At 56.2% G+C, this 26542-nt stretch overlaps 6 protein-coding genes across 6 annotated transcripts; all 6 read left to right on the forward strand.

Moving 5' to 3' along the window:
* Positions 1–925: 925 nt before the first annotated feature.
* LSCM1_04283 (uncharacterized protein) lies at positions 926–3409 on the forward strand (the record flags this gene model as incomplete). Its single annotated transcript, XM_067321795.1, has 1 exon — positions 926–3409. The coding sequence occupies one exon, from the start codon at positions 926–928 to the stop codon at positions 3407–3409; it is 2484 nt and encodes an 827-aa protein (XP_067178026.1).
* Positions 3410–4786: 1377 nt separating this feature from the next.
* Positions 4787–8605, forward strand: LSCM1_04284 (uncharacterized protein; the record flags this gene model as incomplete). The annotated part of the gene is made up of 1 exon (XM_067321796.1): positions 4787–8605. One exon carries the CDS (start codon positions 4787–4789, stop codon positions 8603–8605), a length of 3819 nt encoding a protein of 1272 aa, XP_067178027.1.
* A 7792-nt stretch (positions 8606–16397) lies between these two features.
* LSCM1_04285 (uncharacterized protein) lies at positions 16398–17531 on the forward strand (the record flags this gene model as incomplete). The annotated part of the gene is made up of 1 exon (XM_067321797.1): positions 16398–17531. The coding sequence occupies one exon, from the start codon at positions 16398–16400 to the stop codon at positions 17529–17531; it is 1134 nt and encodes a 377-aa protein (XP_067178028.1).
* Positions 17532–21347: 3816 nt separating this feature from the next.
* On the forward strand, positions 21348–22205 carry LSCM1_04286 (uncharacterized protein; the record flags this gene model as incomplete). The annotated part of the gene is made up of 1 exon (XM_067321798.1): positions 21348–22205. One exon carries the CDS (start codon positions 21348–21350, stop codon positions 22203–22205), a length of 858 nt encoding a protein of 285 aa, XP_067178029.1.
* A 481-nt stretch (positions 22206–22686) lies between these two features.
* Positions 22687–23502, forward strand: LSCM1_04287 (uncharacterized protein; the record flags this gene model as incomplete). The annotated part of the gene is made up of 1 exon (XM_067321799.1): positions 22687–23502. One exon carries the CDS (start codon positions 22687–22689, stop codon positions 23500–23502), a length of 816 nt encoding a protein of 271 aa, XP_067178030.1.
* A 698-nt stretch (positions 23503–24200) lies between these two features.
* Positions 24201–25052, forward strand: LSCM1_04288 (uncharacterized protein; the record flags this gene model as incomplete). Its single annotated transcript, XM_067321800.1, has 1 exon — positions 24201–25052. The coding sequence occupies one exon, from the start codon at positions 24201–24203 to the stop codon at positions 25050–25052; it is 852 nt and encodes a 283-aa protein (XP_067178031.1).
* Positions 25053–26542: the final 1490 nt, after the last annotated feature.

Here is a 26542-nt window from a genome sequence, read left to right on the forward strand (position 1 = left end):
CCTTAAGAGAGCGAAGGCCTCGCAGAGCAGTGCGAATGCTGCTCGCAGTTATGTGAAGCAGATTGGTCGTCCAATCTACCGGACCGTTTTGAGAATCCTGTGTATCGTATATCTGTTGCTTCTGGCACGCCGGTCTTGCGGCCACGAAGCTTTTCCTCGTCTGTCGGGGTGTAGAGAGCTTTTAGTCTTGATGTGTCAGTCTTCCCCCTCGTTGACGGTGAGGCTTAGCGATGTGTATCTACGCGGTGTCGGTGTTCACCTTCTCCCCCCCACCCCAAGAAGCACAAAAGCAGAAGTGCGTCGAAGAGCTGATGCAGGGCCTGCGCGTACGCGCCTCTGTGCAAGCGAGCGTCGCCACTTCCCTCCCCCCGCCCACACCTTCACGGAATGCGTGCTACGCGCTACGTCTGCCTCTGCCACTGTGCTCGGCTGCTTTGGTGGCGTTTACGGCGAGAGTGGGACCGGTTTCCTGTCTCACAAAGAAGTGCATGCGCCTCATTACAACAGGTTTGCAGTCACCGCCTCTGATGCCGTTCTGCACCGGTACTCGCCTTTTTCTCCTTTAACTTGTTGCATGACGTCGCGTCTTACCCTCCTCTTGGTGATCCATTCACGCGCATACACATGCACACACACGCACACACAACATGCATGCATGTGCCCGCACAAACAGTCCTCCAGTTCTGCTTGTAGCCGATTCTGACAGACGTTAGAGGGGGGAGGACCTCACCCATTCGATACAGCGCCCCGCCTTCTTTTCTCTATTTTTTAAAACTAGCGCGTTACACCACTTTGCGCAAACGTCGCTTCCCTCCCCCCACGCACACACTTTATATATATATAAGGACACTCAGCAGTGAGGAAGAAAATGCTTGCATCAACAGGCACAGGCGCAGACGTTCCGACAACGATGGAGGCTGACAGCATGTGGCTCCAGAAGAGCATAACCCTCCCCGACCCGATTCCAGAGGCGGAGGCCGAGGCGGACGCGCCTGCGCCACTGCTTGTACCGACAACCGCTGATACTACGCCCCCCACAACGAGCAAGGCGCCACCGGAGGATCTCCTGCCACCTCCTTCCCAGCCTGCCTTGGAGGTGAAGACGGCGGGTGGAGGGGAGATGGACTTGACGAAGATGGTGCTAGAGACAGGAAGCTTCCTGCGCGCGTCTGTGCAGCGTCCCTCCATGCGATACCCGAGTCGGGCCTCCGTTTCCAGCTCGGCCTTTATTTCAGCACTGGAGTACGATGAGCTGCGGGCGCGCTATTGCCAGGTGAAGCGAGAGCTGCTAAAGCTGTCGGACATTCAGAAGGACCTAGACTTTGCCCGTTTTGAGCTCACGCGCTCCCAGGAAGAGGTGAAGCTGCTGCGTGAGAGCAACCGCAGCCTCAAGCAGGAGGTGGAAGAGTACGCGCAGCGGGCCGACAAGGAGCACAAGGCACGCATGTCGCTGGAGTCAAAGATGTCCTCTGAGGGGGCCACTCGCACGGAGGAGGTGGATTTCTTGAAGAGGACAATTGACGAGCTGCGCGAGGAGAACGCTAAGCGACTCGATGATTTGGCAGCGCAGCAAGAGGGCGAATTTCAGGCACGCCTGCAGTCCATGCGGGAGGAGCTGGCTGGCGCGGCCGAGGAGGTGACACGGCTCACCGCGCAGGTGACGCAAGCACAAAAGGCTCGAGAGCTGTCAGAGTCGAAGCTGACGGCCATACTCGCTGACTTGGAGAGGTCTAGGGCTGAGGTCAGCGATTGCACGGCGCGAATTGACGCGCTTCAGAGGGAGAGCCGGGCACTGGAGCAGCAGCACCGTGACTTCGTGCAGCAGCAGGAAAGACGAAGTTCGGCATACCTCGAGGAGCAAAGGGCGCTCAACGAGGAGCGTATGCATCAAATGGCAGAGTCGAAAAATGCCGCTATCGCCGAGCTGCAAGAGGAGCTGCACGGCTGGAAGGAGAAGGCAAAGGCAACGGCAGAGGAGCTGGCTGCCGCACGCCACGCAGTCGCCGAACTGCAGGAGGAGATGAGGCAACTAAGCGCTGATCGTGCCAAAGAGATGCGACGCCTCGCCGAGGAGCATCGTCTTGCTTTGTGTGAGCACCAGCTCCAGATGGATGCCGCAATCCGCGAGGCACGTGGAAGCAAGATGTCTGTCGAGGAAGAGGCACAGTCCCTACGACGCCAGGTTGCCCAAGTGTCAAGTGAGCTCTCCACCGTGGCTGGCGTGCTGGCGCAGCGTGAGCGACAGCTTGCTAAAGCAGAGGAGGAGCTGGGGCGCATCAGGGACCGCTGCGCTGTGGTGGAACAGGAGAACGTCCAGCTGGCAAGCGATGCTCAGCTGAACGCCGAGGCTGCCGAGGAAGCTGCAGAGCGGGTGGAGCGGCTGATGAAGCAGAACAGCGATATGGAGGAGGAGTTCTCCAAGGACCTGCGCGATGCCAAGGATCGCATCCGGGCACTGGAGACGACGCTGATGCAAAGCAAAGGCGAACTCTCAGCGCTTCGGAAGGAGCAGATCAAGTCTGCGGACGACGGCCTCGCTGCTACCCGGGACCTTCGCGCCCAGGTAGAGGCGCTCATGGACGAGTGCACGGCGCTAAAGGCACAAGCGGGAGAGCGCCGCCGATTTGAGGAAATGGCGCGCGACTACCGTCAGCGCTTCGAGGCGGAGAGGGCAAGAGCCGGGACTCTCGAAGTTGAGCTTTCCGCTGCAGTCGACAGATGCACCGCAGTGGAGGCCAAACTGGAAGAGCGGTCGCGGCGCGTTATTTCGCAGGCACTGTCGCGCTCGCCGATGCAGTCCCTCCATGCGAATGCGACGGCTGCGTCGCTCTCCCGCCACGGCAAGCACCGCAGCGTTTCCTCTGGTCAATCGCACACAACCACTGGAGGCAGCTCCGTGAAGCGCGCACGCACGGAGGACGCCCGCGTCTTTGCCATAAGCGGGTTCGACGGCAACAACGTCCTACTCGCTGTGAAGCAGTTGCCGAACGTCGCGATCGCGGAATGCAAGTCGAACATGCCTGTGCCGTCCAACCTCACGCACCTCATTACTAATGGCCAGCTCACGATCAAGCTTCTCACAGCGCTGGTGCGAGGCTGCTGGGTGCTACCGGAATCGTACGTGGTAGACTCTTTGAAAGAGCAGAGGTGGCTGCGTGAAGAGGACTATGGCTTCCAGCACGAGGAACCGCCGCTGCTAAAGAAGCGTATCGCTGTCACGGAGGCGTTCATATCCTGCAAGCACTACAGCACCGCTAGCCTGCTGCTGAAGGAGGGTGGTGCGATCCTCGTCGATGACCCAGAGCAAGCGGAAATTCTTCTGTGCACAAACACCGAGACGCGCAGCACCAAGAACGGGTGGAACTGGGAGAAGATGGTCGAAATGATCTACCCGCTCAAGATTCAATAGCTGCTCTAGGCATTCATCGCGCACAGCGCCGGCAGACCTCCACGCATCGAGATTTCAGGTGTTCATATCCTCATCAAGCGCCTCCCGTCACGTACCGTGGTGCTGCCCACTGCTGACACGCGCTGCTGAGCATCGATTCTTCAACGTTTCTTCTTTTTTTTTCCTCGCTCAGACTGCCCTGAACGCATGATTAGAGTAAATTTCGGGGTGTTGTGAGAAGGACTTTGGACCAGATTGGTTTTACCCTCGATTCTTCCCCACCAGAACCCCTCACAAGGGTGCAGGCGCACATGCACCCATCCTTGTTGGCAACGTGCTCGCTGCCGCATTGTCATAGACGCACGCTGCACGGTTCGGCCGCTCAGCTGTTTGTGTTAGCTTGTGCATGTGCGGTGCCGCGTTTCTGATCATCATAAATTAGATATTTTTATCTTTTCCGCACCTCGCCCACTGCCGGTCTCTGTGCGCGCGCGCAGTGGCGCTCTCACCTCTGACCGGCTTTTCCCTTCTCGCTTTGTTTCTTTTTTTTTCAATGCTCTCCGCTGTCCAGACGCAAAGAAGAGCGAGGAAGGCGCATTCTCGAGAGGGACTTGACGTGGATGCGCTCTCGACCGCCTATGCTGTGACCGTAAATGCGATTTCTACTGAGTGGTGCACTACAAGTTGCGTCAGCAACCCTTTTCAGAAGACAATAGCGGCATTCACGACACAGTATTCTACGCGTTTCACTCCACGACTCACTACACAAACAGAACCAAGCGTGCGCGTGAGGCAGCAGCAGGCTCCCTTCTGCCATGGCCTCCTTCGCTTACGTCTTGCTCATTTCTTTACGTGTTGTCGTCGCTCAAGGGGAGGGGAGAATCAGTACCTTAGGCGGACGCATGGACAGGCATACACACACACACGATCGCTCAGCGCTAGTGGACGTGGGCAAAACTCCTGCTGGTCGTTTACGTGAAGAGCGGCTAGCAGGGGCATTCAGCTCTCCGGGCGCGTGGTTGTGAAGGTCGAGCGACGCATATTTCCAGAGGATGGAAGATTCTCGTCGCTTGTCGAGAACTGTGGGAAAGCGATTTGGCTGACGGCGTCAACGGATACACGCGTATTCCGTCGCCTACGCTGCACAGCACGGATATGCGTTGCAGCTCTCGTCGCCTCAGCTCTTCTACCCATTACTTTTACTTCTTTTCCTTCCGCTTTGTCCTTCACGGCTACACACGCCTGGTCGAAATTGCGTACGCCCCCTTTCTGTCGTGTGACGGCGGCACCCTCTCATACGGCCGATGTAGCGAAGTATGCCTGCATGCCCCTCCCCCCTCTATTCTCGAGTCCCGCACATTCATCTCCGCAGTACGCTCAAAGGTGTGGCGGGCACGCATGACGAGAGGAGCCATGCCAGCCGCACGAAAGGCAAAGGCTAGGGATTCTATAGAGGATGCAAAGGACACGGCGGCAGAAAGGCGGAGGGGGCAGGTGCCTATTTTTACGCTCCTTCGGTATCGCGCTCCCAGCGAGTGGCTCGCTGTCATTGTGGGCAGCGTAGCCGCCTTCTGCTCCGGCGGGGCAACACCTCTTTTCATGTACTTTTTCGGCCGCATGACAAACAGCGCGTACGACGACGATGCCGGCCCAAAGGTGACGCGCAGCTTCGCGATGCTGATGACATGCATCGGCACTCTCTCTATGATCCTCGTCTTCATCAAGACTGCCACGTACCAAGTGACTGCGACCCGTCTTGTCGGCCGCATCAAATGTGCATACTTCGCCGCTGTTCTCAACCAGGACATCGGGTGGCACGACAGACATAAGCCTGGGGAGCTCATCTCTCGCCTGACCGGAGACACACGTGTCATTCTCAACGGTGTCAACGACCGCTTCGCCGGCTGGATCGAGAACCTCGGCACGGGAGTTGTTGGCATCGTCTTCGCATTCATCTCTAGCTGGGAGCTGACACTCCTAATGATGGGCTCCCTCCCTCTCATTGCTGTGGCGGTGTACTTTCTCTCGGTGGCCTCTGCGCACCACGTGGCGGTGACGCGCAAGCAGTACGCGGCGGCGAGTGCGATTGCGCAGGAGGTCCTTCACAACATCAAAACGGTGCAAAGCTTCAACCGCGAGATGCATGAGGTGGAGCGCTTTTCAGAAACTATTGTGGGCTCGCGCAAATCGGGCATCAAGAAGGAGTTTCTCGTGGCGATGGCTGGTGGCTCCGTGATGGGCATCATGCTGTGCGTCATCGGGCTCGCCTTCATCCTCGCTGCGTACCTCGTCCAGAGCGGTCGCACCGGCGTCGGTTCCGTCTCGGCGTCTTTTCTGACGGTCATGTACGGCGCTATGGGCCTTGGGCAAGTGTTTCCAGCACTCATGTCCTTTGTGGAAGCGCGCACGGCAGCCCAGCCACTCTTCACGGCCATCGATGAGCAGCCGGTGATTGACGTGAACGCGCCTGGCAGGGAGGCGACGTTTCGCCGGTGCATTGAGGTGAGGGATATCAGCTTTGCCTATCCGTCGCGTCCCGACCAGTTCATCTTCAGGCACTTGAGCGCCACGATTCGAAAAGGCCAGAAGGTCGCCTTCTCTGGGGCGACGGGGTGCGGCAAGTCCACCATCATCAGCCTTCTCCAACGCTTCTATGATCCCGTGGAGGGTGCCATCTACGTGGATGGACACGATCTGCAAGACGTGGATCTCAGGTCCTGGCGCAGCCGCATTGGCATCGTTTCGCAAGAGCCGAACTTGTTCTCTGGCTCGGTGCTCGACAACATCCGTACGGGGCGGCGCAGTGCAACCTTTGAAGAGGTTGTTACGGCATGCAAACAGGCTCAAATTCACGACACGATACTGACCTTGCCACATGGATACGACACCAACGTCGGTGCACTGGGCAGTCAACTGAGCGGCGGACAAAAGCAGCGGCTCGCCATCGCGCGTGCCGTCGTGCGCGGTGCCGACATCCTCCTCCTGGATGAGGCGACCAGCGCACTGGACCGGAAGTCGGAGGTGGAGGTGCAGCAAGCCATTGACGATCTCACACAGAACAGTCAGATGACTGTAATCACGATTGCGCATCGAATGGCTACCATTCGCAACATGGACTGCATCTTTTTCCTCGACGGCGCGCGCGACGGCGGTAGCTCGATTGTCGAGTGTGGAACGTACGACGAGCTCCTCCACATGAATGGCCGCTTTGCCTCAATGGTCATGATGCAGGACACCGCCACGGGCAACCTGTGTACCGTGGTCCACGACACAAGCTTTTACCTTTACGCAAGCGCCCTGGACAAGAGCGCTGGCAGCAGCATCTCATACGAGGGCAGTGGCAGCAGCCGCGACTCATGGGAGACGAGCAGCCGTGATTTTCACGAAATAGAAGACCGGTGGAGCCAGTGTGCCACCGTCGACGACGTGCCGTTCGAGCACCGCACCGACTGGGAGGAGCGGAGGACGCGTGTGTCGATGTGGCGCATCATGAAAATGACGAAGAGTCGCTGGTGGGCGATCGCGCTGGGGTTTTTGGGCTCCATTATCACGGCCATCGTCTTTCCCTGCGTGGGTCTTATGGTCACCCAGCTGATCAACAGCCTCGGCAGCTACCGCCAGACGCAAGACGAAAAGTTCATGCGTCAGCAGATTACTTTGTATGTTATCCTCCTCATCATTTTAGGCGCCGCGTACTTCCTGGGGAGTGTGCTCACAGGTTTCTACGGCTACGCCGGTGAGTACCTGACGTGTGAGCTGCGCTCAATGCTCTTTCAGCAGATTCTTCGACAGGACCAAACGTTTTTCGACATGCCACGCCGCGACCCCGGTGCTTTGGCCACCCTTCTTTCCGGCGACTGCGAGGCTGTCCATCAGCTGTACGGCCCTACCCTTGGCTCCCGTCTCAAGTCTGTCTGCGCGCTCGGCGGCGGTATTGCCATTGGAATAATTATGCAGTGGAAGGTGGCACTCGTTTGCCTGGCGACTATGCCGCTCTTTGTCGGCAGCATCGTCGCGCAGCAAGTCTTTTTCACAGATAGTGAAAAAGTGCGTGAGAGTGGCATCGACACGGTAGTGAATGAGGCGCTCGCTTCTATCCGCACCGTTACCTCGTTCAGCATGCAGAGTTGGATGGTCAGGAGGTACAAGCGCATCGTCAACATCGCAGAGCAGACCGCTGAGCGCCGCTCTGTGCTCATCAGCCTCCTTGCCGGTGTAACGGAACTGACGTTGATGGGATCGATGGCGCTCTCTTTTTGGTATGGTGGCACACTCATTGAGAAGGGTGAGGCGCATTTTGGCAACGTGCTGGTCGCTGCCATGGCCATCACAATGGGCTCGACGTTGGCAGGTGCGGAGGCGGGCAGCTTTGCGACGAAGCTCCGTGATGCGCGGCAGTCATCCAACCGTGTCTTTGCCGTCATTGACCGCGTTCCGGCGGTGGACAGTTATGAATATGGGAAAGTCATTTTTGAAGAGCAGGTGGGCATCTCATTACGCAACGTCAGCTTTGCGTACCCGGCGCGCGAGGGCGTGGAGGTGCTGAAAGACGTCTCCCTCACCTTTCAGGGAGGCTCGTCGAATGGGCTCATGGGACAGACGGGTTGTGGCAAGTCGACCATTGTGCAGATTCTGGCCCGCTTCTACCCGATCTCATCTGGGGAAGTGCTCGTCAACGGGCGCGATCTCAGCTCTCTCGATCTCGTCACATGGCGTGATCAAGTTAGTATTGTCCTGCAGGAGCCTTCGCTCTTCAGCGGGACCATCCGCGACAACATCAAGTACTCTTTGCCAGACGCCACAGAGGAGGAGGTGATGGAGGCGGCAAAGATCGCCTGCATACACGATGACATCATGCAGATGGACAACGGATACGACACCGAGGTGGGTTACAGAGGCCAGCAGCTCAGCGGCGGGCAGAAACAGCGCGTCGCCATCGCCCGAGGCGTGCTTCGGTGCCCAAAGCTGCTACTGCTTGATGAGGCTACTAGCGCTCTCGATAACGTCACAGAGACCCGGGTGCAGCACAACCTAGACGAGTTCCAGCGGCGCTTCAATGTCACCACGGTAGCCATCGCGCACCGCCTGACAACCATCCACCACAGTGACCAGATTGTGCTTTTGGACAGTGGCAAGATTATCGAGCGTGGCACGCACGCGCAACTCCTGGCGCACGACGGCGAGTATAAATCTCGGTGGGAGCTGGCGCAGCAGTAACGCAGGTGAGCTCGAAAAGCCGGCAACTACTCTAAGAGAAACACCCTCGCTCGTCCTCGGCTGTGCACTGCCACAGTTCGATGCCGCTGCTCATATCGTTTAGTCTTGCTGCTATTGCTGCTCGACGCTATGGTTTCGGAGGGCCTATGTATAGATACCAAGTCCCATCCGAGTGCTGTGTATTCTCTGCAACCATTGCCCATTCAGCTGCTTTTTTTTCGTGTAGCGCGGTTTCACCCTTGTTCTGGAGGCCCACGCCGTTGCGCCCCTCCAGACCTCGTTCCAGGTGGCGCCGCTCTCCGCATGGTGTGCGTGTATGTATGTGAGCAGAGACATTGGCAGGAAGCGTATGCCGCGATAGCATCTCATCGCTCGTCATATTCCTCATTCTTTTTCCAGGAAGCTGCTGCATGCGCGTGCAACTCAGCGTGTCCTCTGGTGCCTTCCGTCGAATTCATCCCTGGGCCCTTTCTCGTTTTCTGCGCATGCACGAACACATTAGTTGGTGCGCTGCGCGTCTCGTGACTTGCTCGGCGCCTAGCCGTTTTTTGGTTTCTGCGTGTGCCCTATTGCTTCAGCCCCCGTGCTCGCATCTTCGTGTGTAAAGTCTACACAACGCCCTTTTTCGTTGACATCGTTTTTGGGCTCTCTCTGCTTTCACTGGCGGCGTACACCGTCACCCTCCTCTCTCCCTTTGTTTGGCGGATGTCTTTCTTTGTATTCTTCTTCCTCTGCTCATCCTGTGGCCGTCGGCGCTTAAGGCTGGCCCGTTCTTTGTATTTTTTTCTTTGAGCGGGACATGTGAGTGCAGCCCGCACGACAGCGCCCCAGCTTGGGAAAGAGAGTACGAATGCTCACATATACGTCCCTTCCCTCGCGTGCAGGGGGTCGGCACAGCCAGAGGGCCGTACCACCACTCTTGAGGCTTGGCGGAAGTGACATGCACATTTTTCGTTCCCTGTTCGCAGCGTCTTGTCTTGCCTCCGAAACGTGTCGTTTCCGGCAACCAATAAATGTGTTGCCCGACGCATTTGGTTCAGCAGGGAGGACAGGGAAGGAAAGAGGTTCGCGCGGTCTCGCCCCTCTTTTCCACAGAAACACTCTACGAAAGTTTGTCTGGACAAAGAAGCACCGCCCAACGAGAACGATGTAAACATGCGCACACTGCTCGAGCATTTGTGAGCCTCTTGGTCGATGCTTTGGGGTGCGAAGATGACTGTGTCTCCACACCTTTGCACAGGTCTTCATTCGAGCACCTTGCGCGCGCCCATTGCCATCTTCGTCACAAAACATCTCACTCTGCTCGCTCTGGCGAGCGCCATGATGAAGAACTGTGCTGTAAATACGCTACGAGCGTGCCGCTGCGGGAGGAACGGTGGAGATGTGTCGGTGTCTCTGCATGGAAAGGTTTGATTTTGGCAGTATATGTTTTTTCCCCGTTCTCCATTAGCGCCTTTGAGGGGTTTTCATGTATTCTTACAGATGGTGCGCTCCAAGGCCACGTCCTGCACGGATGCGTCGGCTGATTAGCCGGCAATGTGCACACCCTGTCGCTTCTCTTATCCAGCATTCGTTTCGGGCTCACTAAGCCGCTGCTCCTCTTTTCGCTTATGTTTCCCCGTTAAGAGTGCCACGGATGCGTCCACCTACACTTACCACCGTGCATTTTGCTTCTCCAGTCTCCATTCTCGACGCTTTTGTATACTCAGTCTACATCGCCTTACGCGAGAGACAGGGGTGTCGAAACAATTGCGGGGCCGCCTCCATCCGTGAGGAGGGTGGTGAAGCAGGGCAGGCTGTAATTTCGTTTTGGGAGCGGACTGCTGTGACCTGTATGAGCGGTTCAAGAGACGTTCTTCTTCTCTTCCTCGCACCGCTTCTGTCCATGTCGTGCAGGACCTCATCTTCGTCTCTCGTTGTGGTACACGTTGGCGTACCGGTGACCATTCACGGCCACCGTAAACAAAATAGAAGCAATGGCGAAAGCAGGCGACTCTGATGATGAGGTGGCAGTCGACGTACCCTTTGCCGCTCGAGTGACGTGCTGCACCCTCTTGTGATCCTCTCTTCACCTCAGTTTCTTGTGCTCACTTCAAATTGGGACGAGTTGAGCTATTGCGAGCCTTTCTCACAAACTCACTGCAGGTATCGCGTTGATCTTCGTGAGCTCAGGTCCCGGAACACAACGAGTACATGCCTCTCTCTATATATGTATCTGTGTGTGTAGCAAACGATAGTGGTAGGCGGAAGTGTCGTTGCTGCAACCGGCAGTCAGTGGCTCCCGTTAACACATCCATAAGAAGAATACTTGATGACAATAGAAAGATCGGCGGAGGGTGGAACTCGTGCTGGGAATGGGAAGCTGCTCAGTTGACTCGGGTGCGTTGTACAGGGGTGTACACCGTGACTTGATATCTGACATGCTTGAAACGTTGTTCCGCGGATGCTTTACAGCAAACTTTGGAGAAAATGTGGGTGCTGCTTGAGGCTGAAAAAAGCCCTTCCTGACATATGATGCGGATGAGGTGGGTCTCGTTCAGTGCAGTCCTCCTATCGAGACGTGATCATTTCAAAGGGGAGGCAGAGAGGTGATAAGACGCCTTGGTCTCGCCTGCCATCTTTAACGTGGCGACGATAAGAAGGGAGGCGATGAGTCTAGTGGAGACTCTTGCCGCAGGCATGCCTGTTCTTCTCAGGTTATGTGATGGAGCTGGGAAGTCACCTCTCACTCCCCGAATATTCGACAGCGCATAGGTGACCCAGGCGGCCGTTCATCTAAGTGGTCGAGAGGGCGAGGGAGTCAATGGCGTTAAGGGTGCCTTTGCTTCCAAGGCGGTGAAGTCGTTCGCTAGCGAGTGCAGGCGAGTGCCAGTCAAGGATGTAGTGCCGTTGCTTAGCAGCAAGTTTCCTGGTAGCTCTGTAGCCCTTCGCGAGGGAGCTGAAGCGGCGGTAAACCGACTAGTCTTTGCCGCTGAAGCTTTGGCGCATCTTAGCTGCTCGTTACGGAGTGCGTTAACGGGCCACAACTTGGTCCAGCAATTGCATGCCTCGATCTTGACACAGAAAAATATGAGTGGCTGCAGCTGACAGAACGGAATCTTTTTGCTTGGCAGCGGGAGAAGTTACTGTGTGGAAATTTCGACGTGACTTCATCGCACGTTGCGAGGTGCCCTGGCCAGCTAAACTGAGGGATAAGAGGTTCTCATCGTAGGGGCCAAAGAGGATGCGCTGGTTTTCTTTGCCATAAATGAGGTGAGACCAGAAAAGGGAAGTGGAGCCGTGAACCTGATCCTCACATGACGTGTAGTGACCAAGCAGATTGGAGAGGCGAGGCACAAGCGAAGGGGACGGATCAGAGGGAGTGCATGCAACGGCGGGGCAACAGACCGGCAACCCATTATGCGCATGCGAGAGAATCAGTGTAAAAAAAAAGAAGCAGTGACGCCACCGACACAAACATATATTGTGAGAGGTGGCGCTATGACATCCGATCGATGCCTTCCGAGGGAAAGGCGTAGGGTGTGAGGCTCACTCACGATGAGCGCGAACCACACCCTCCGGCGACGGAGACATTGAGGCAGCGCATGAGCCAAAGCATGCACAAGAAGTGGGCACTGTCTACCTCGGAGCAGCGCTCGGCACTGATGAAAAGGGTTTTGTGGCTTTGCAGAATTCCGGAGGCGAGAGTCATGTTAGTAAGTGCGCTGCTTCTCTCCCTATGGAAAGCATTGAAACACTCGTGGACGCTACAGCGCGAGGCGACGTTCGAACGCTGGCTGTTACCTGCCCTTTGGTGGGGCGACGAACGCCCTCAAGGGTGTTGGAAGATAGTGATGCGTGGCAGGGCGGTGCACGCGAGGCTCTTGACGAAGTACGACCTCTAGATACTCGTAGAAACGGCTTCCGAAGGGCAGGGCACAGGTGTTGGGCAGGCGGCGTGAAGGACGGCGAGCTCATTCGCCAAAAGCAGTGGTAGGACAGCGGGAAGCCGCATGCTACAGCCCTCCACTGTGGTGTGATTTCGGATCGAGCGGCTGAGATCAGGCAGCCAATAATGTTTCCGTGATACTCCGGCTGGTGTGCTGTGTGGATAAAGACTCTCTCTGCTAGCGAATCGCAGCGATGGAAGGTTGCACTGGAGCCAGCGAGTATGCTGGTGACGTGAAGCACGAATCTGACCGCTGGGCTCCGGCGGCAATGCCGTTACGCCGCTCGCTTGATCGCGCCAGCGGCAGCTCAGAGTGCGGGAAAGGCTTACCCCTCACGGGGGTGCGATGCGCGAGCGATGATGCGTTTAGTGAAGTGCACGAACTCAGACATCTCGGGAACATTCCAAAGACATACACCAGAGGCCATCACATGGACCTACACCCTGGACGAGTCGGGGACATGGAGGCGGATCGACTTGAGGCAGGATGCATTTTGAAGAGTGACGCAACGAAGCCACGACGTGTGCAGAAAAGCCGGAGTGCAGCGCCTGGTGACGAAGAGAAATGCCCTTGAGAAAGGGCTGACGCCACCTTTGCGTGTGTGCGCAGCTCATCTGCGCGCACGCAATTTGGCAGGCGGAGGGCGCTCCTCTCTTTCCGCCAATCGCTCGGGCCGAATGCGAAGGCAACAGCAGAGGGGGGGGGCCTCGTGCAGAGTTGTATTACGAAGAGGCGATGCGGACGACCTGGAAAAGAGAGGGGTGTTTTTTCTTGCGTGCCGGTGGTGTGCAAGAAAACACCTCATGCCTGGGGTGGTGAAGTTCAGCGAGGTGGACGATACGCTGTCGAGTTGTTAACGACGGTGAACGACGTAGTCAGAGGCCATGAACTGGTCAGGGCGCTATCAAGGGGAAGTGCCTGTCACTTCCGTTGGAAGACATCCTGCTGCCAGACAGCTTGACCCGGGAGGCTGGGACTGGAACTGCGGTGCTGCCAAGAGGAAAGTGCGTTCGTCGAACTTTTCTGTTCCCCTGTGGGCTACTGGGCAAGTGCATAAACCGTGCAAATCTTCACTCCGACGTTGGAAGGACATCCGGCGGTGGTGCGAAGGGAGCTTGGTGTAGCACCGCCGCTCTGAGCTGATGCTCAAGTCGATGATATTCGCTCCTCCTCAGGCGCTGAAGGTGGAGCGCTGGTACTGCTATACAGAGATTTTGGAAGTAGCGCGAGAAGCCAATGCTGTATGGCGATCAAAGCAGTCGCATCCGCGCCGGTACTCGCTGGTCCGGGCTTGTTCCGAGCGTGATCTCCACGACGGTGAGACGAGAAAACACTGCTCACACGCATATTTATTGTGCACCGCCCTTCGCCGACATATCCGTCGGCGATTGGAGCTTTTTTTTTGATCATGAGCCATCATCTTTTGGCATCGCCGTCTGGCCCATTGCACTTGGTCGGTGCTCGTTGCGCCTCAGTATTCCTCGCGGTTGTTTGTGTGCACCTTAGACAAAGACATGAAGCGTTATTAAGACGAGGAGGGCCCTCAGGGAGTGTCTTTGGCTGAGGTCACAGAGTCGCTGCATTCCTTTAAGGGCAGTGCGCCCCGTTTTTTCTATCAGACAAGGGAGAGATGTGGCAGTGATTTAGGCTACGGAGAGGCGCCCCCATCTCGTCGAAGGGCTGTCGCTGTCGTTTCCACTAAAAGTGTAGAGGCTTGCGGGGCTGGTGAAATGCGAGTCAGAGCGCCATACACGATCACGCAGGCCGAGGCACGGGCGCTCGGATTAGGTATGCGGGCCCCGTAGGCCGCGCTCGCTCTTGCGCATTTACACCCGCTGGTGTGCACAAGATCACTGCCGGAACCCCTCGGGAGACCGCTTTCACCACCTGCAACGGTGGCAAAGGCAGAAAGATGACAGGCACTAATAGCTTTCTTTGTTGCTTGGGGCGTGGGGCAGCCATGCGTCACGATACTCGCCTAGAACATCATCGGCCGGGCGAGCTGTCTTGCGGACCCTCTTCAACGATGAGGGGAGGGTTGGGGGAGGGGCTCTGCAGGGATACTACAAGTGAATGGCGTGTATTAGAAGCATTGGGTGGCGGCTAAGAGGGACTGCGCAAGCGCACCTATTTATCAGTCGCTCTACCCGATGATGACTAGAGAGCAACAGGAATCCCCCCCTCCCCGATGGCTGTGCCTGCGCTACAGGGTATCGATGGTAAGGGCGGAGAGGTACCAGATAGGTTGCACTCTTTCACAGGCTTGGGACGCTTGCCGGCTCGGAGGAGTAGGGTACACCTATTGGAGTGCATTACGCGGCAATTTCAACATAATTGTCGAATACGTTCCATGTATCGCACATAGCTGTCTCCCCCCTTTTTTAGTGGCGCTTTGCATGGTTGAAGTTCTGTGCTCCCACGCAAAGCTGCCGTGCAGCACCTCGGCGGTGACGCGCCGTTCCCCTCCTCTGAACAGTTCACAACATCTCCAGACGGCGAGGTGAGACGCGAGGCGGACTGTGCTCCTACCGAGTATAGTCGCTGCATGGCGCAGCCACGACTACGCTACACGCTTGTAGATGAGGCGGTTTGTCTCCACGCACGCAAAGCAGTGCATAAGTGTAGACGTGAATGTCAATATTGCTTCAGATGTTAGCAGACCGCAGCCCGTGCGTATGTGAGCGTCTTTGAACTGCTTAGTGTTTCTGCTCTTCCATAGTTGCGTTTGCGGCTTCTCCCTCTGCGACGTCTCGCTTGCCCACGAGTTTCGACGCGCCGTATGTGCTTTTTTGTGTTACTCATCAATCCCGCTGACTAATGTGCGCAGGTATCGCCCGCTTCTCTTCTCGTCTGCGTTTTCCTCTTCTGTTGTCGCTGCTGCTGACGTCTCTCTCTCTATATTTTCCTTCTTGGGGGGGGGGCTTCGCATCCGCTGCTTCGTTATCGATGGCCGATTCGTTGATGTGAAGGCTGCACGTCTTTCTCTTCCACCCATACAATAATGCCCAGTCCTCTCTCTTCTCGTGAACGTGTGCGGGGTTTGCGTACCCCAGCTAATGTCCGACAATCTAGTTGTGTGGCTGAGCGTAAGGGAGGAAGACGAGGTGTTGGGGCGTGCAGGGCAGCACATGAGCTCAGCAGAGCGTGTACAGAGATAAAAAGCACAGACAATGAAAAGGGGAGTGTTTACACTCATAGGGAGATTCTTGGTAACGCTGTAAAGTCCGTGCACGCTGACCTCCGTGCCGCACTAAAAACGTGTCCCGCCACGCCTAGGCGTGGTGAGCGCCGACTCTCCATCAGCGCTCTTGGCCCCTCCAGTAGGTAGAAAAGGGAACTTGTCGCTTTTCCAAATCCATCGCTTTCCTCCCCATCGACGTCAAGGCGGCCGACGGGAGGGCAGGTGATCGAGAAAGGGCGATTCTTTGCTCACCTTGAGCTGCTGTATCGTCTCCGGCACTAGGCAACTTACATCAGCACACCCCCAGCTGGCGTACGTGCCGGTACACGCGTTGGAAGTACATGTCGGCAAGTTCTGCTCGGGAGCCTCTTTCATATCGATTCTGCTGTTGACATCGCTGTATTTCCTTTTGTTTTCGTGTGCCCGCTCGTTTCTCCCTGTTGTTGACTGTGCTTGACATTTTACCTTTCGTCCTCTCTAGAAGACTCTGTTCTCTGCGCTGCTGCACTTCGATCTCTTTGCGCTCTCCTCTAAAGCGCTGCGCTCCTCATCACTCTTCCTCGAGGCACCGCCTCCGACGCGTCACGCATCATCCTTGCTACTATACAGCTCTCTTGCATCGAGATCGCCTGCGCTTGGCCTGCTTTATCTTTCAGCAACACAGAGAGTATCAGAAGTGAAGATGACCTCTGAGTGCTTCTATCTCGCGGCGCTCGTAACGACCGCCATGACGATGACACTGTCGAATGTCACCTTCGTTCCAGACGGCATCTCTACAACCGTTGCCGGCACCTCCGTTGTCGTCCGTGACATTGCGCCGGATTGGATTCAAACTTCATCGATGACCATCAGTTCCACTACCAAGCAGCTCGCCGTTGTCGTAATGGATCCGATTCTTGCACACTCGACGGCCATTGTGACAATTGGCGACTCTTCCACTGCTTTCAATGCTGACGTCAATGCGTCTATCTATGGAACCTTCAACATCTCCAAGACCCCCCATGATGATGAGTGCCGCACCAAGTCCTTTGTCATGGAGTCGTGCGACATGTATATGGCGGTCAGCGGCACCTTAAGTGCTTCCAACGAGCTACTGGAAGGCAGGCAGAACATCTGCGATGTTGTCGCCCAGCTCGCCGATGATCTCATTGCCCCTGCGCCATTCATTCAGTACCCCCCTGCTAAGGACGGGGCCTCGGATATTTCGAAGTCGACGTACCTGATGAAGTACCGTCTCGTCAACGCCCTCTCGGAGAACACCGGACTTCCTGTGGAGGCGCACTTTGTGCGCAAGAACGTTTTGCGGGTAGCTGTCGGCTCATTCGTCCGCACCAGCATCCTTTTCGACTCCTCCTATGACTACGATGTTGAGGTACTGGACGCCATGGGGGTGGTGACGCGGTGGGCCAAGGAGAAGCTCGGTATCTCTGTGGACCCCCAAAACCGCACGACGACAAGGATCCCGTTTCGCAGCGGTGCCGTGACGATCCCGACGCTGCGCAGCATTGCACATCAGGCAATCAATGAAAACGCCTTGGCGACGCTGCGGACACGTGTGCCGCGCGGCGCGTCTGTTGCCTACGACGTTGTCATCAACGAATTCAAGTGCACTTTATTCAACACCGTCTGCTCCATTCCTGTCATGAACGGCGTAGAGGTAATGAATACTCGGTTTACGGGAATGGGCGACATCGGATCCATCCTCGGCAACACAGCCAGCGCCTCCATGGACGCCCTTCTCACCGACATCACCACAAGGGCATTTAAGGTTGTGGGTAGCACCTTTGGAGATCGCATCTACTTGCCCTTGTTTTGAGTGGACTGTACGCCCTCAGCACGGTGCGACTAGGTGATGACACCATGATGGCATGGAGGAAACACAAGGCGAGCGCCAACTGGGATGCCGTCTTCACTGCATCAGCGGGAAAGTACGAGGGTGCCACACTTGCATATGGCGAACATATCCACTCAAACAAACTCATTTCGTGGTCACGTTCCTTTCTGTTGCACATCAATGGTCGGCCTGCTCCGTACATGCTCCAGATGCGTCTCCCTTCGTCTCTTCTTCCCCCTTTCTTTCGCTCCGTTCGTACTTCTTTTCTCTCATGATGCCCCCCTCTTTCTGCCCGATCATACTGCTTTCCCCTTCTCACTCTCTTTCTCATCTCTGCCCGTGTCTGCGTACACGAGTCCGCGTGTGTTTGGCCGCCGACTGCGCCTCTCCATGACGGCATCAGGTGAGGGATACGTACACGCCACAGCATGTAAGCACTCTGTCCCCCTCCTACGCACAAAAACCGCCTCTCATTCTTCTTCTTTGCTTTCTCTTCGCTTCTTAGCATCCCCTCCCTCCTTCCCTCCCTCCCTCTCTGCCGGCGTACGGCTCCGCTATGCCTCTGCTTTACGGCAGACGCGCCCATATCGCTCAGGAAGGAGTAGAAGGAGAGAGAGGAGGCAGGGGGAGTATCCTTTGAAAAAAAAAATAAGTGTCTCTGCTGTGTTTCCTGGCTGCGCGAAAACGAGCCCGAGCAGGATTCCATGCGCATCTGCGCGTGTGGTCTCCGTAGCCCTTTGCTCTCGGTGCTGCTCCTCTTCTTCCTCCCTTTACACCCCCCATTCTTACCTTCCTCCTTTTGTAGCTTCACCATGACGTGAGTCGATGGCCCCTTCCGACTTTTGCTGATACACCCTGCAGTAGCGGCGGCGGCGGCCGCACTCACGTCCAGGCAGTCTTACCAGACATCTCTTCTGCTGCCGTGCGAACGCGGAACTCGACCTGCTGCTGCCGCTTCTCTGGCGTATATCTGCGTCGCTTCGCCGTCATCCGTTTCTCTGTCTTCCAGATATATCTTTGAATACTGACCGTCTCTTTTCCATCGCTCCGTTCTGCACGCGTTCCCCCCTCACCTGTTACGAGCGCCTACCTCCAAAGCCGCAGCTGCATGCGGGGAGGATAGACCCTTCCTTTGGGGGATGGCCGGGCTACTGCGTACCCCTGTCGTAGATGACCAGCCGCCCATCTCACAGACTGGAGAAGGCTCCTTTTGCCCAACGGCAGAGCTTGCATATCCTATGCCTGTAGAAGTGTGAGGCGCATGGATGGGGAGCACAAAAGCGGTAGGGCTGCTGCGACTACGACGTGCGGGGGAGGGTGCGATCGCTGCTTCTGTGTTGGTGGCATGATCGCAGTTACCAAATCCTTGTTGTTTCCTTTTTTTTTCGTATTGGCTGTCTTCTACGTCACAAGTATACGTCTCATACATAATTCGCCTCTGCCATCATTGCCCTGTAAACACATTACATCCTTCTCGACATCTGTTGCCGCTGGCAAAGCGCTGCTGGTGTTCGGTTGGCTGCGTGAGCGGGTACACTGGGACGATGACGACGGATATCTCCTTCTAGCCCTTCTATGCCTTGCACGTAGTGTTTTTCCACACCACTACTTGCTGCACTGCGATATGGTTCATGCCACTTTCACCAGTTTACGTGGCCCTTCTCTTGCTTATCCTCGACTCACGCCCCTCTGTACGCACTCACCTACCTCCAAATTTGCGGTGACGCTCCTTCATTGTGGGCAGTGCTCCTCGCCACCGCCATCCCCTTCGCCTTCACTGTTACTATTCTGGCGGCTCGACAGCACCAACGCGTCAGTCGGTACAGTGAGCGTCCTGGCTCGCAAGGCAGCACCACAGATCCATGAATGACTGTTCGAAGGCCGTACGCCAAGGCCTATCAAGGTGGAGTTCGCATCGCACGGCACTTCAGTCGCGAAGCTCACTTTCTAGCTCTTTCTGCTCATTGCTAGCCAACTATGAACGATCAGGGCGACGGTGAGTGCGTGTGCACGCGTGACTGAGCACTGCAGACGTGCGGGAGTGCGGTAACGCTACATGGGGCAGGTGCATCGCTACCGCACGTACCACTCTCCGCCATCTTACCGCGCAAGTCCGTACAGCGGACATGGCGCTGGAGATCCACCGCCTGATGAAGACGATCCTAGACTCGGTTATGAGGATAGACAGAGGTGGTAAACAACCCACCGTAGCAGCGCGCGACTCGCACGTTTCTGCGCACATGCACCCCCAGAGGTGTATCTCTGAAGCAATGCTCTCTCTCTGTCTTCCTCGCGGCACCCGTGCTCTTTCCGCCTCGATCCTCTGCGGTCAGCACGTGCGTATCGAGTGATGGAAGCACCTGAAGCGGGAGTTTCTGCAGGTGTTTTTCCTCTTCTCGTTTTTTCTGGAGGCTGTAGTGGTAGCGCTTTGGCGCCCCTTCATCTGCTTTTTCTCTCTCTCTGGCCTCTGGTCTCCTCCTTTATTTTTGCTCTTATATCTCTTTGTCGTCGGCGTTCGAGGAGTGCTGTCGCATGCACGTGTGTGTCAAGCTCTAAGAAAACGGCACAGACGCCGGCCCATTGTACGACTTGGCTCTGGTGCAGAGTGGAAATGGTGCAGGTCTCTCTCTCTCTCCGCGTCCTCTTGCGCGCATTGAAAGCGCCTACATCTTTCCTCCTCCGTCGTTTTCCACGCATGCAGAATCGTCTCCTGGCCATTCGAATCGCCCAGAGGAGCATACTCCTTCTCTTCTTGATGTGAAGCTGATCCGAGAAATGTCTGAGAGTAGGATGGTGAAGAACGTATGGAAGCCTCGATGTGCTGCAGAGATGTTTCAGAGCCGCCTTCACACTATTCCTTACGCTGTACGACTGACTTCAGCTTCTGCACGCTTCCTCTCTCCTAGAGGACCACCAGATCTGCTATACTGCCCAAGCCGAGCGCTCCTGAAACGCTGCAGGCCGCCGTAGCATCCGCTTAACCCCTGCATGATAGACCTCCCAGCATGCCGTCGTGAGCAGAACCACCAAATAATATGCCCACCGTAGTGGCCCCACGTTCTTATCTCTTCATGCGGCGCTCATATGCCTATGCGCGTATGTTCCCTAATTGCCGGTACACGCGCCCATAGCTGTTTTTTTTTGTCTCTCTTTTCCCGTTGAACAACGAGCCGGTATGGGTACCTGCACCCTCTCGCCCCTTGCACGCTCTTCTCGATATGGTTTCTCATCGTTTCTGCTGACTCTCACACACCCTTTCATCACATAAGCGCGAATGGCAGCGGAGGCGCACCGCGTGGTACGGGACTCCGGCTTCGATTTTCCTCCAGCCTGCTCAGCGCAATCTTGCTTGCTTGCGAGAACAGAAATACCGCGGAGATAGCACAAAAGCGATTTCGACACGTTTAGAAGAATGAAGGGCGTAGAAAAGTGCCCGAGACCCGCTGAAAGGCCTTTATACTTCATGTGCATACAGGAATCACGCGGCGCTCGTTCTCTATGTTGCCCCACGATTGAACGGGGACCGGCACTGCTGTGCCAACAAGCACCCATGCGAAATCGAGACAATGAAAGAAGGCATGACTGAGCTCCTCTCTTTCTCTGGAGCGACATGAGCGCTTTCTTCTCTCTCTGCCACACAGCTCGCATCACACTCGCTCTCTGGTGTTTCCTTCTCCTGTGACCTTTGCCTGTCACCTACGGCTCTCTGCTCACGGGCGAAGGTGGGAAGCGGTGCTGCTGCCCACCCCACCCCCCTCCCCCTGCCCTGCCCGCCGATGGGCAGCTACTTACTACTAAATGGACCTGCTCTTTTGTGCCGGAGCCTCGCTCGCTTTCATCGGTGCCTTTTACGTGTGGCCGTCTGAGCGCCGGTTTCTCTACTCGGGTCTGAAGTCCCTTCACGCTGCGTCACGTGATCTGACCGTCTATGTCGATCGCGACAGTGATGAAGCCATTCGGAGACGCACGATCTCCTTTGCTATGTGCACCGTTGCCAGCGCTGTCTACCTCGCACTTAACCCGGTGCCTCCTGTCGCCACGAAGCAGCACGGAACCTGGTTGCGACCGGTGCTCCGGGCGTCTTTGTCGACTTTACTGCTCTTTGCAGGACCCCTTTCCGAGTCTTACTGGCTTGGGACGTTCGAGGCACCGGAGAGCGCCCTGCTTGTCTGGCGAAACTACGTCCTCTGCCCAATTGGGGAAGAGATGTTTTACCGTGGCGTTCTCTTTTCGCTGATGCGGTGCCGTTCTTCTGTAGCTCGCATAGGCGTTTCCGCCTTGCTCTTCGCGCTTTCGCACACCCACCACCTCGTCTCCATGGCGACAGACGCCTACAGAGCCCGCGACGGTGTGGACGTTGAGAATAAAGACAATTCCATGAAAGAGCGCGCGTGCTGGAGGTTGGCGCGGCGAGCCATGTGTGGGACGATAGTTTTCACGACACTATTTGGCCTCATGAGCGGGTATTACTATGAGCATGTCTGCGAAGGAAGCATTGCCGCTATCGCCGCAGCGCACGCCCTCTGCAACGTCATTGGACCTCCCAACTTCACGGTTCTGCGGGGCGGTCGCTTCTCTGCATCTCAGAAGGCGGCAAGTGCTGCTACGTACATAGCGGGTGTGGCGGCGTGGGCTTGGACGCTCGTACTTTACTAAACTCTGTTGCCCACGAGTAGTGGTTCGTATCCTCGCTGGATGATTCGTCGATCATCGTAGCCGCGCAAAAGTGCTGTGCGGCTGGAAGAAGCGACAGGGCGTTCTTCGCCATGGCTTATTCGTGTCCGCCTGAACATCACTGCAAGTGAATCTGTGCAACGTCGCTCGGCGCACCGTTCGCCGGCGCACCTGGCACGCATCCTTCGGCTTGTGGAAGGCCGGTGCGTATGGGAGGCCCACCCATCCCTTCCGCTTATAATGGTAGGGGTAACCACCCCCAACTGGGGTGCACAGCTCCATTTCAATCCTCTTCAGCAACTAGATAACCGCTCCTCTAATCGTCGTTTACGCCTGAATTCACATCCGCACGCACCTACGGCCACCCTCCTTTGCCCTCGACAGAAACGAAAACCTGCCTCTTTTGCCAATATCGTTTCCTCAACCTCCTGCGTTGCAGCCCGCAGCCTGGCTCTGCTGCATCATGAGCTCCTTCGCGCCCACAGTGAAGGTCTGCGAGGGGCTTTCGGAGATCAGCTCCGTGGCGCGCGACATCATCCTCGCCACTATCCACGCGAGAAAAGACACGTCCGTGCCCGTTGTCGTCGCGCTATCTGGAGGGTCCACGCCTAGGAAGCTGTACGAAGATCTTCACGAAAAGGATCTGGCAGTACTCAAGCAGCACGCCGCGCTTTTCATCCTCGGCGACGAGCGCCTTGTTCCCGAGGACGACGAGCAAAGCAACTATTTCATGGCTGCTAAAGCACTCCTTCGTGATGTTCCAAGCAGCGATATCATCACCGTCGACCCCACCGAAGCGCTCGAAACATCAAAGAACGAGGCACGCGGCGCCGATGGCGCGTGGGCAGTTGCGCAGAAATACGAGATGAAGCTACGGAGTCGCCTGCCCTGCCATGGCCTCGAGGGTAAGAGCCAGTTGATGCCTGTGGTGGATATCGTACTTCTCGGATTCGGCTCGGACGGCCACACAGCATCTATCTTTCCCGAGTCCCCGGCCGCTGCGGACACCGAGCACGTCGTCTCCGTCAGCTTTCCTAGCCCAACCATGAACCCCAAGGTGTGGCGTGTCACTCTCTCCAAAGCGGCGATTCAGCATGCCAAGCATGTCATCGTGCTGGCCTGTGGTGAGGACAAAAATTGGGTCGTGCGCGGCGTGCTCGACGAGGCGCCAACGACTCCTGTGCCGGTCGCGCGGTTTCTGAGAGAATGCCACGGCTCCGTCACAATGCTCCTCGACCGCGACTCTGGGAAAGGCGTTTCTGCGTTAGGCAACAGGTAAGACGGTATCCGTTGTACACCCATAGTGCCCCTACTCTTACCCGTCTTTTTCTATACCTGTGCAAGAATGCTGCCGTCGTCTTCCCTTCTGGGGCCTCCTCATTCTTTTTCCTGTCCCTATGGAAGCCTCCTCCGCTCCTCGTTGACGGGGACGCGTCGATTGCCATGCCAGAGAAATGTAAGCAGCAACAAAAAGACTGATACATTACCCTATACACAGGCACTGCTCGCTTTCCATGGGCTAACGCCATCGCACACTGACGTGCGATACGGCACCGGGTATGCTATCAGAAAGAGCCACATGCCGCGCACCCCCGTCCCCGTTACCAGACGTCCCGCCGGCAGCGTCATGCGCTCTGACACCAGTGATGAAAAAGGGCCGCTGTTCCGGCTTCCCTTTACACGTCCCTCACAACTTTCTCTCTTTCTATTCTGATACTTTCGCGGCGCTTTCCATGCCTTTTTTAAGACTGCCTACGTCTTCGTGTGAGGGGTGTGCATGCCGGCTCCCACTGCGCACACACGACAACTTTCTCTCCTCCTCCTTGTTGCCCCCTTGTAGTTGTCCTCCTTCGACGCTTCCTGCGCGTGCATCGCCAGTTCCGTCTCGACCTAGGAGACCGCGCCCAGGCTAATACAGAAAAAAAACACTGACACAAGAGTGTTTCGCTCATCTCACCTAAGCGCTTACGTTCAAGAATGGCAGACTTTTTAAAGTCCGTCAAGCGAATCGTGGTGAAGGTGGGGTCGTCCATTCTTGTCGACAACCAGGAGATTGCCGCGCCCCGGATTGAGGCGCTATGCAAGTTTGTCGCCGAGCTCCAATCAACCTACGAGGTCATCCTAGTCACTTCTGGCGCCGTTGCCGCTGGATACACGAAAAAGGAGTTGAATAAGTCGTTTGTGCCCAATAAACAGGCTCTGGCATCCATGGGACAGCCGCTGCTCATGCACATGTACTACACCGAGTTCCAAAAGCACGGCATCCTGTGCGCACAAATGTTACTCGCCGCCTACGACCTCGACTCGCGCAAGCGTACCGTGAACGCCCACAACACAATGGAGGTGCTCATTGGCCATAAGGTGATCCCCATTATAAACGAGAACGACGCGACAGCGCTCGACGAGCTGGTATTTGGTGACAACGACCGCCTGTCCGCTCTCGTCGCGCACTACTTTAAAGCAGATCTCCTCGTCATTCTCAGCGACATCGACGGCTACTACACAGCAAATCCGCGCACCTGCGCAGATGCCCAGGTGCGCCGCGTCGTCCATGAAATCAACCCGGACGAGCTGGTGGCTGAGGCGACCCCGAACAATCGATTTGCGACGGGCGGGATAGTGACAAAGCTGCAGGCTGCTCAGTTCCTTCTTGAGAACGGCGGCAAGATGTACCTTTCCAGCGGCTTCCAGCTGGAGAAAGCGCGGGACTTTCTTCTTGGCGGCCACCACGAGCTGGGCACGTTGTTTTGTCCCAGAGTCCCCTCCACTCGAGTCGCAGCCGACCTGTCAGCAAACTCACACACAGACGCACAGACACACAGCACATAAGAGCTAACCACATCGGATACGTACAGACAGACGTGTCGTGGCGCCCCTGCACAAAGACACAGTACATGCGGTCGCCTTCCTCCCTTACTTCCCTGTTGTTGGAGGAAAAGAAGTTGCTTTTTGCCGAGCAGAAAGCTCCTTTCTCTCTACCTTTCACTTCGCGTCTCCATTGTCCATTCCCACAGACACCGCACGTGCGCCTCCTGGGCGGCCTGAGCGCGGCCTCAGGTGCTCTCCTCTGCCCTCTCACGATTTTTCTAACGTACTACTGCCTAAAAAAACAGTGCCTCTGAAGAAGCGCCGAGCGATAAGCCAACGTCCGACCGTGGAATGTTCAAGCGTGTCGCGACATGGAGTGTGATGCACAGTCGGAGAAACGGAGAACGACGTCTTCGCACCGCTTGGGGTGAGACCAGCTGGTTGGGCACCGAGAAAAGCAAGAACCAGATGCAGAAAGGAATGTCCACCATTAGTCGCACCGCGAAATGCTCGCTCTTCACCCACCTTTTCTTTTCTGTTGAACATATGACCCCTTCTGTGCACCGACCGCAAACGACATACAACGTGCAAATCTCTTAGCTACCCCACGATAGCGTCACATCTGCGTTGGCGACTTCATTGAGCAGAAGAAGACGCCAATATCTGAGGAGATGTGTACTTTGCCATGCGCCTCCCTTCCTTCATGCTCGACCATAATGCCAGAAGCAAGAAGAGTTATCGCCTATGCGTCGAGACACTCAGATGCTTTGTGCATTTATCAGTGATTGCCGGCAAATTCCACCGTGGTAGGAAGCCTTGCGCCGAAGCCACGTTATGAGAAGTCGGTCATCGTGACACGAATGCAAAAGGATTCGTCGACAGCAATCAGGAGCGCACACTGGGCACCCTTGCCTCTTATTCATCGAGTAAACTCTACTCAACGAAATGCTTCACGCGACAGGAAGAATGACCACGGGCCAGAATCACGAAACAGATTAAAGAGGACGAGGCAGAAAAACGGAGAAGACAAAACCTTGTTGACCGCAAGCAATCCCATTCCCTGACGGCAGTAGGAGCAGCACTGGCGACCCACACGATCTTCTAGGATCCTCCCTACAAGTGAACGCAGCCTCTCACTCGTTGACGCATGCTTCAACTTTCCAGTAAGACTTTTACACCAATCGCCTTTCGAATGGCGCACGTACAGTAAGATGGCAACAAGTACGCCGGAGGCCTCTTGCATTTGCCCTCTTTTTTCTTCTGCACAAGCAAAGTGCAACAACCAACTCTCCCGCTCTTCGAGGTTGCAGCCACGGCAGCGCATGCGGACTCAACGCACACAACACAAAAAATCATGAGGCGAACCTTCTCCATGCAGCAAAGATGGCAATCATATTCGACGAGATGGCTACACTGTAGTGCGCATTGAGGCACGCCAAGAAGCTAGGGTTAAGGGTTAAGGGTTAAGGGTTAAGGGTTAAGGGTTAAGGGTTAAGGGTTAAGGGTTAAGG

This window comes from Leishmania martiniquensis, chromosome 26 (assembly GCF_017916325.1).
Source record: "Leishmania martiniquensis isolate LSCM1 chromosome 26, whole genome shotgun sequence".
Classification (NCBI taxonomy): Eukaryota; Euglenozoa; class Kinetoplastea; order Trypanosomatida; family Trypanosomatidae; genus Leishmania; species Leishmania martiniquensis.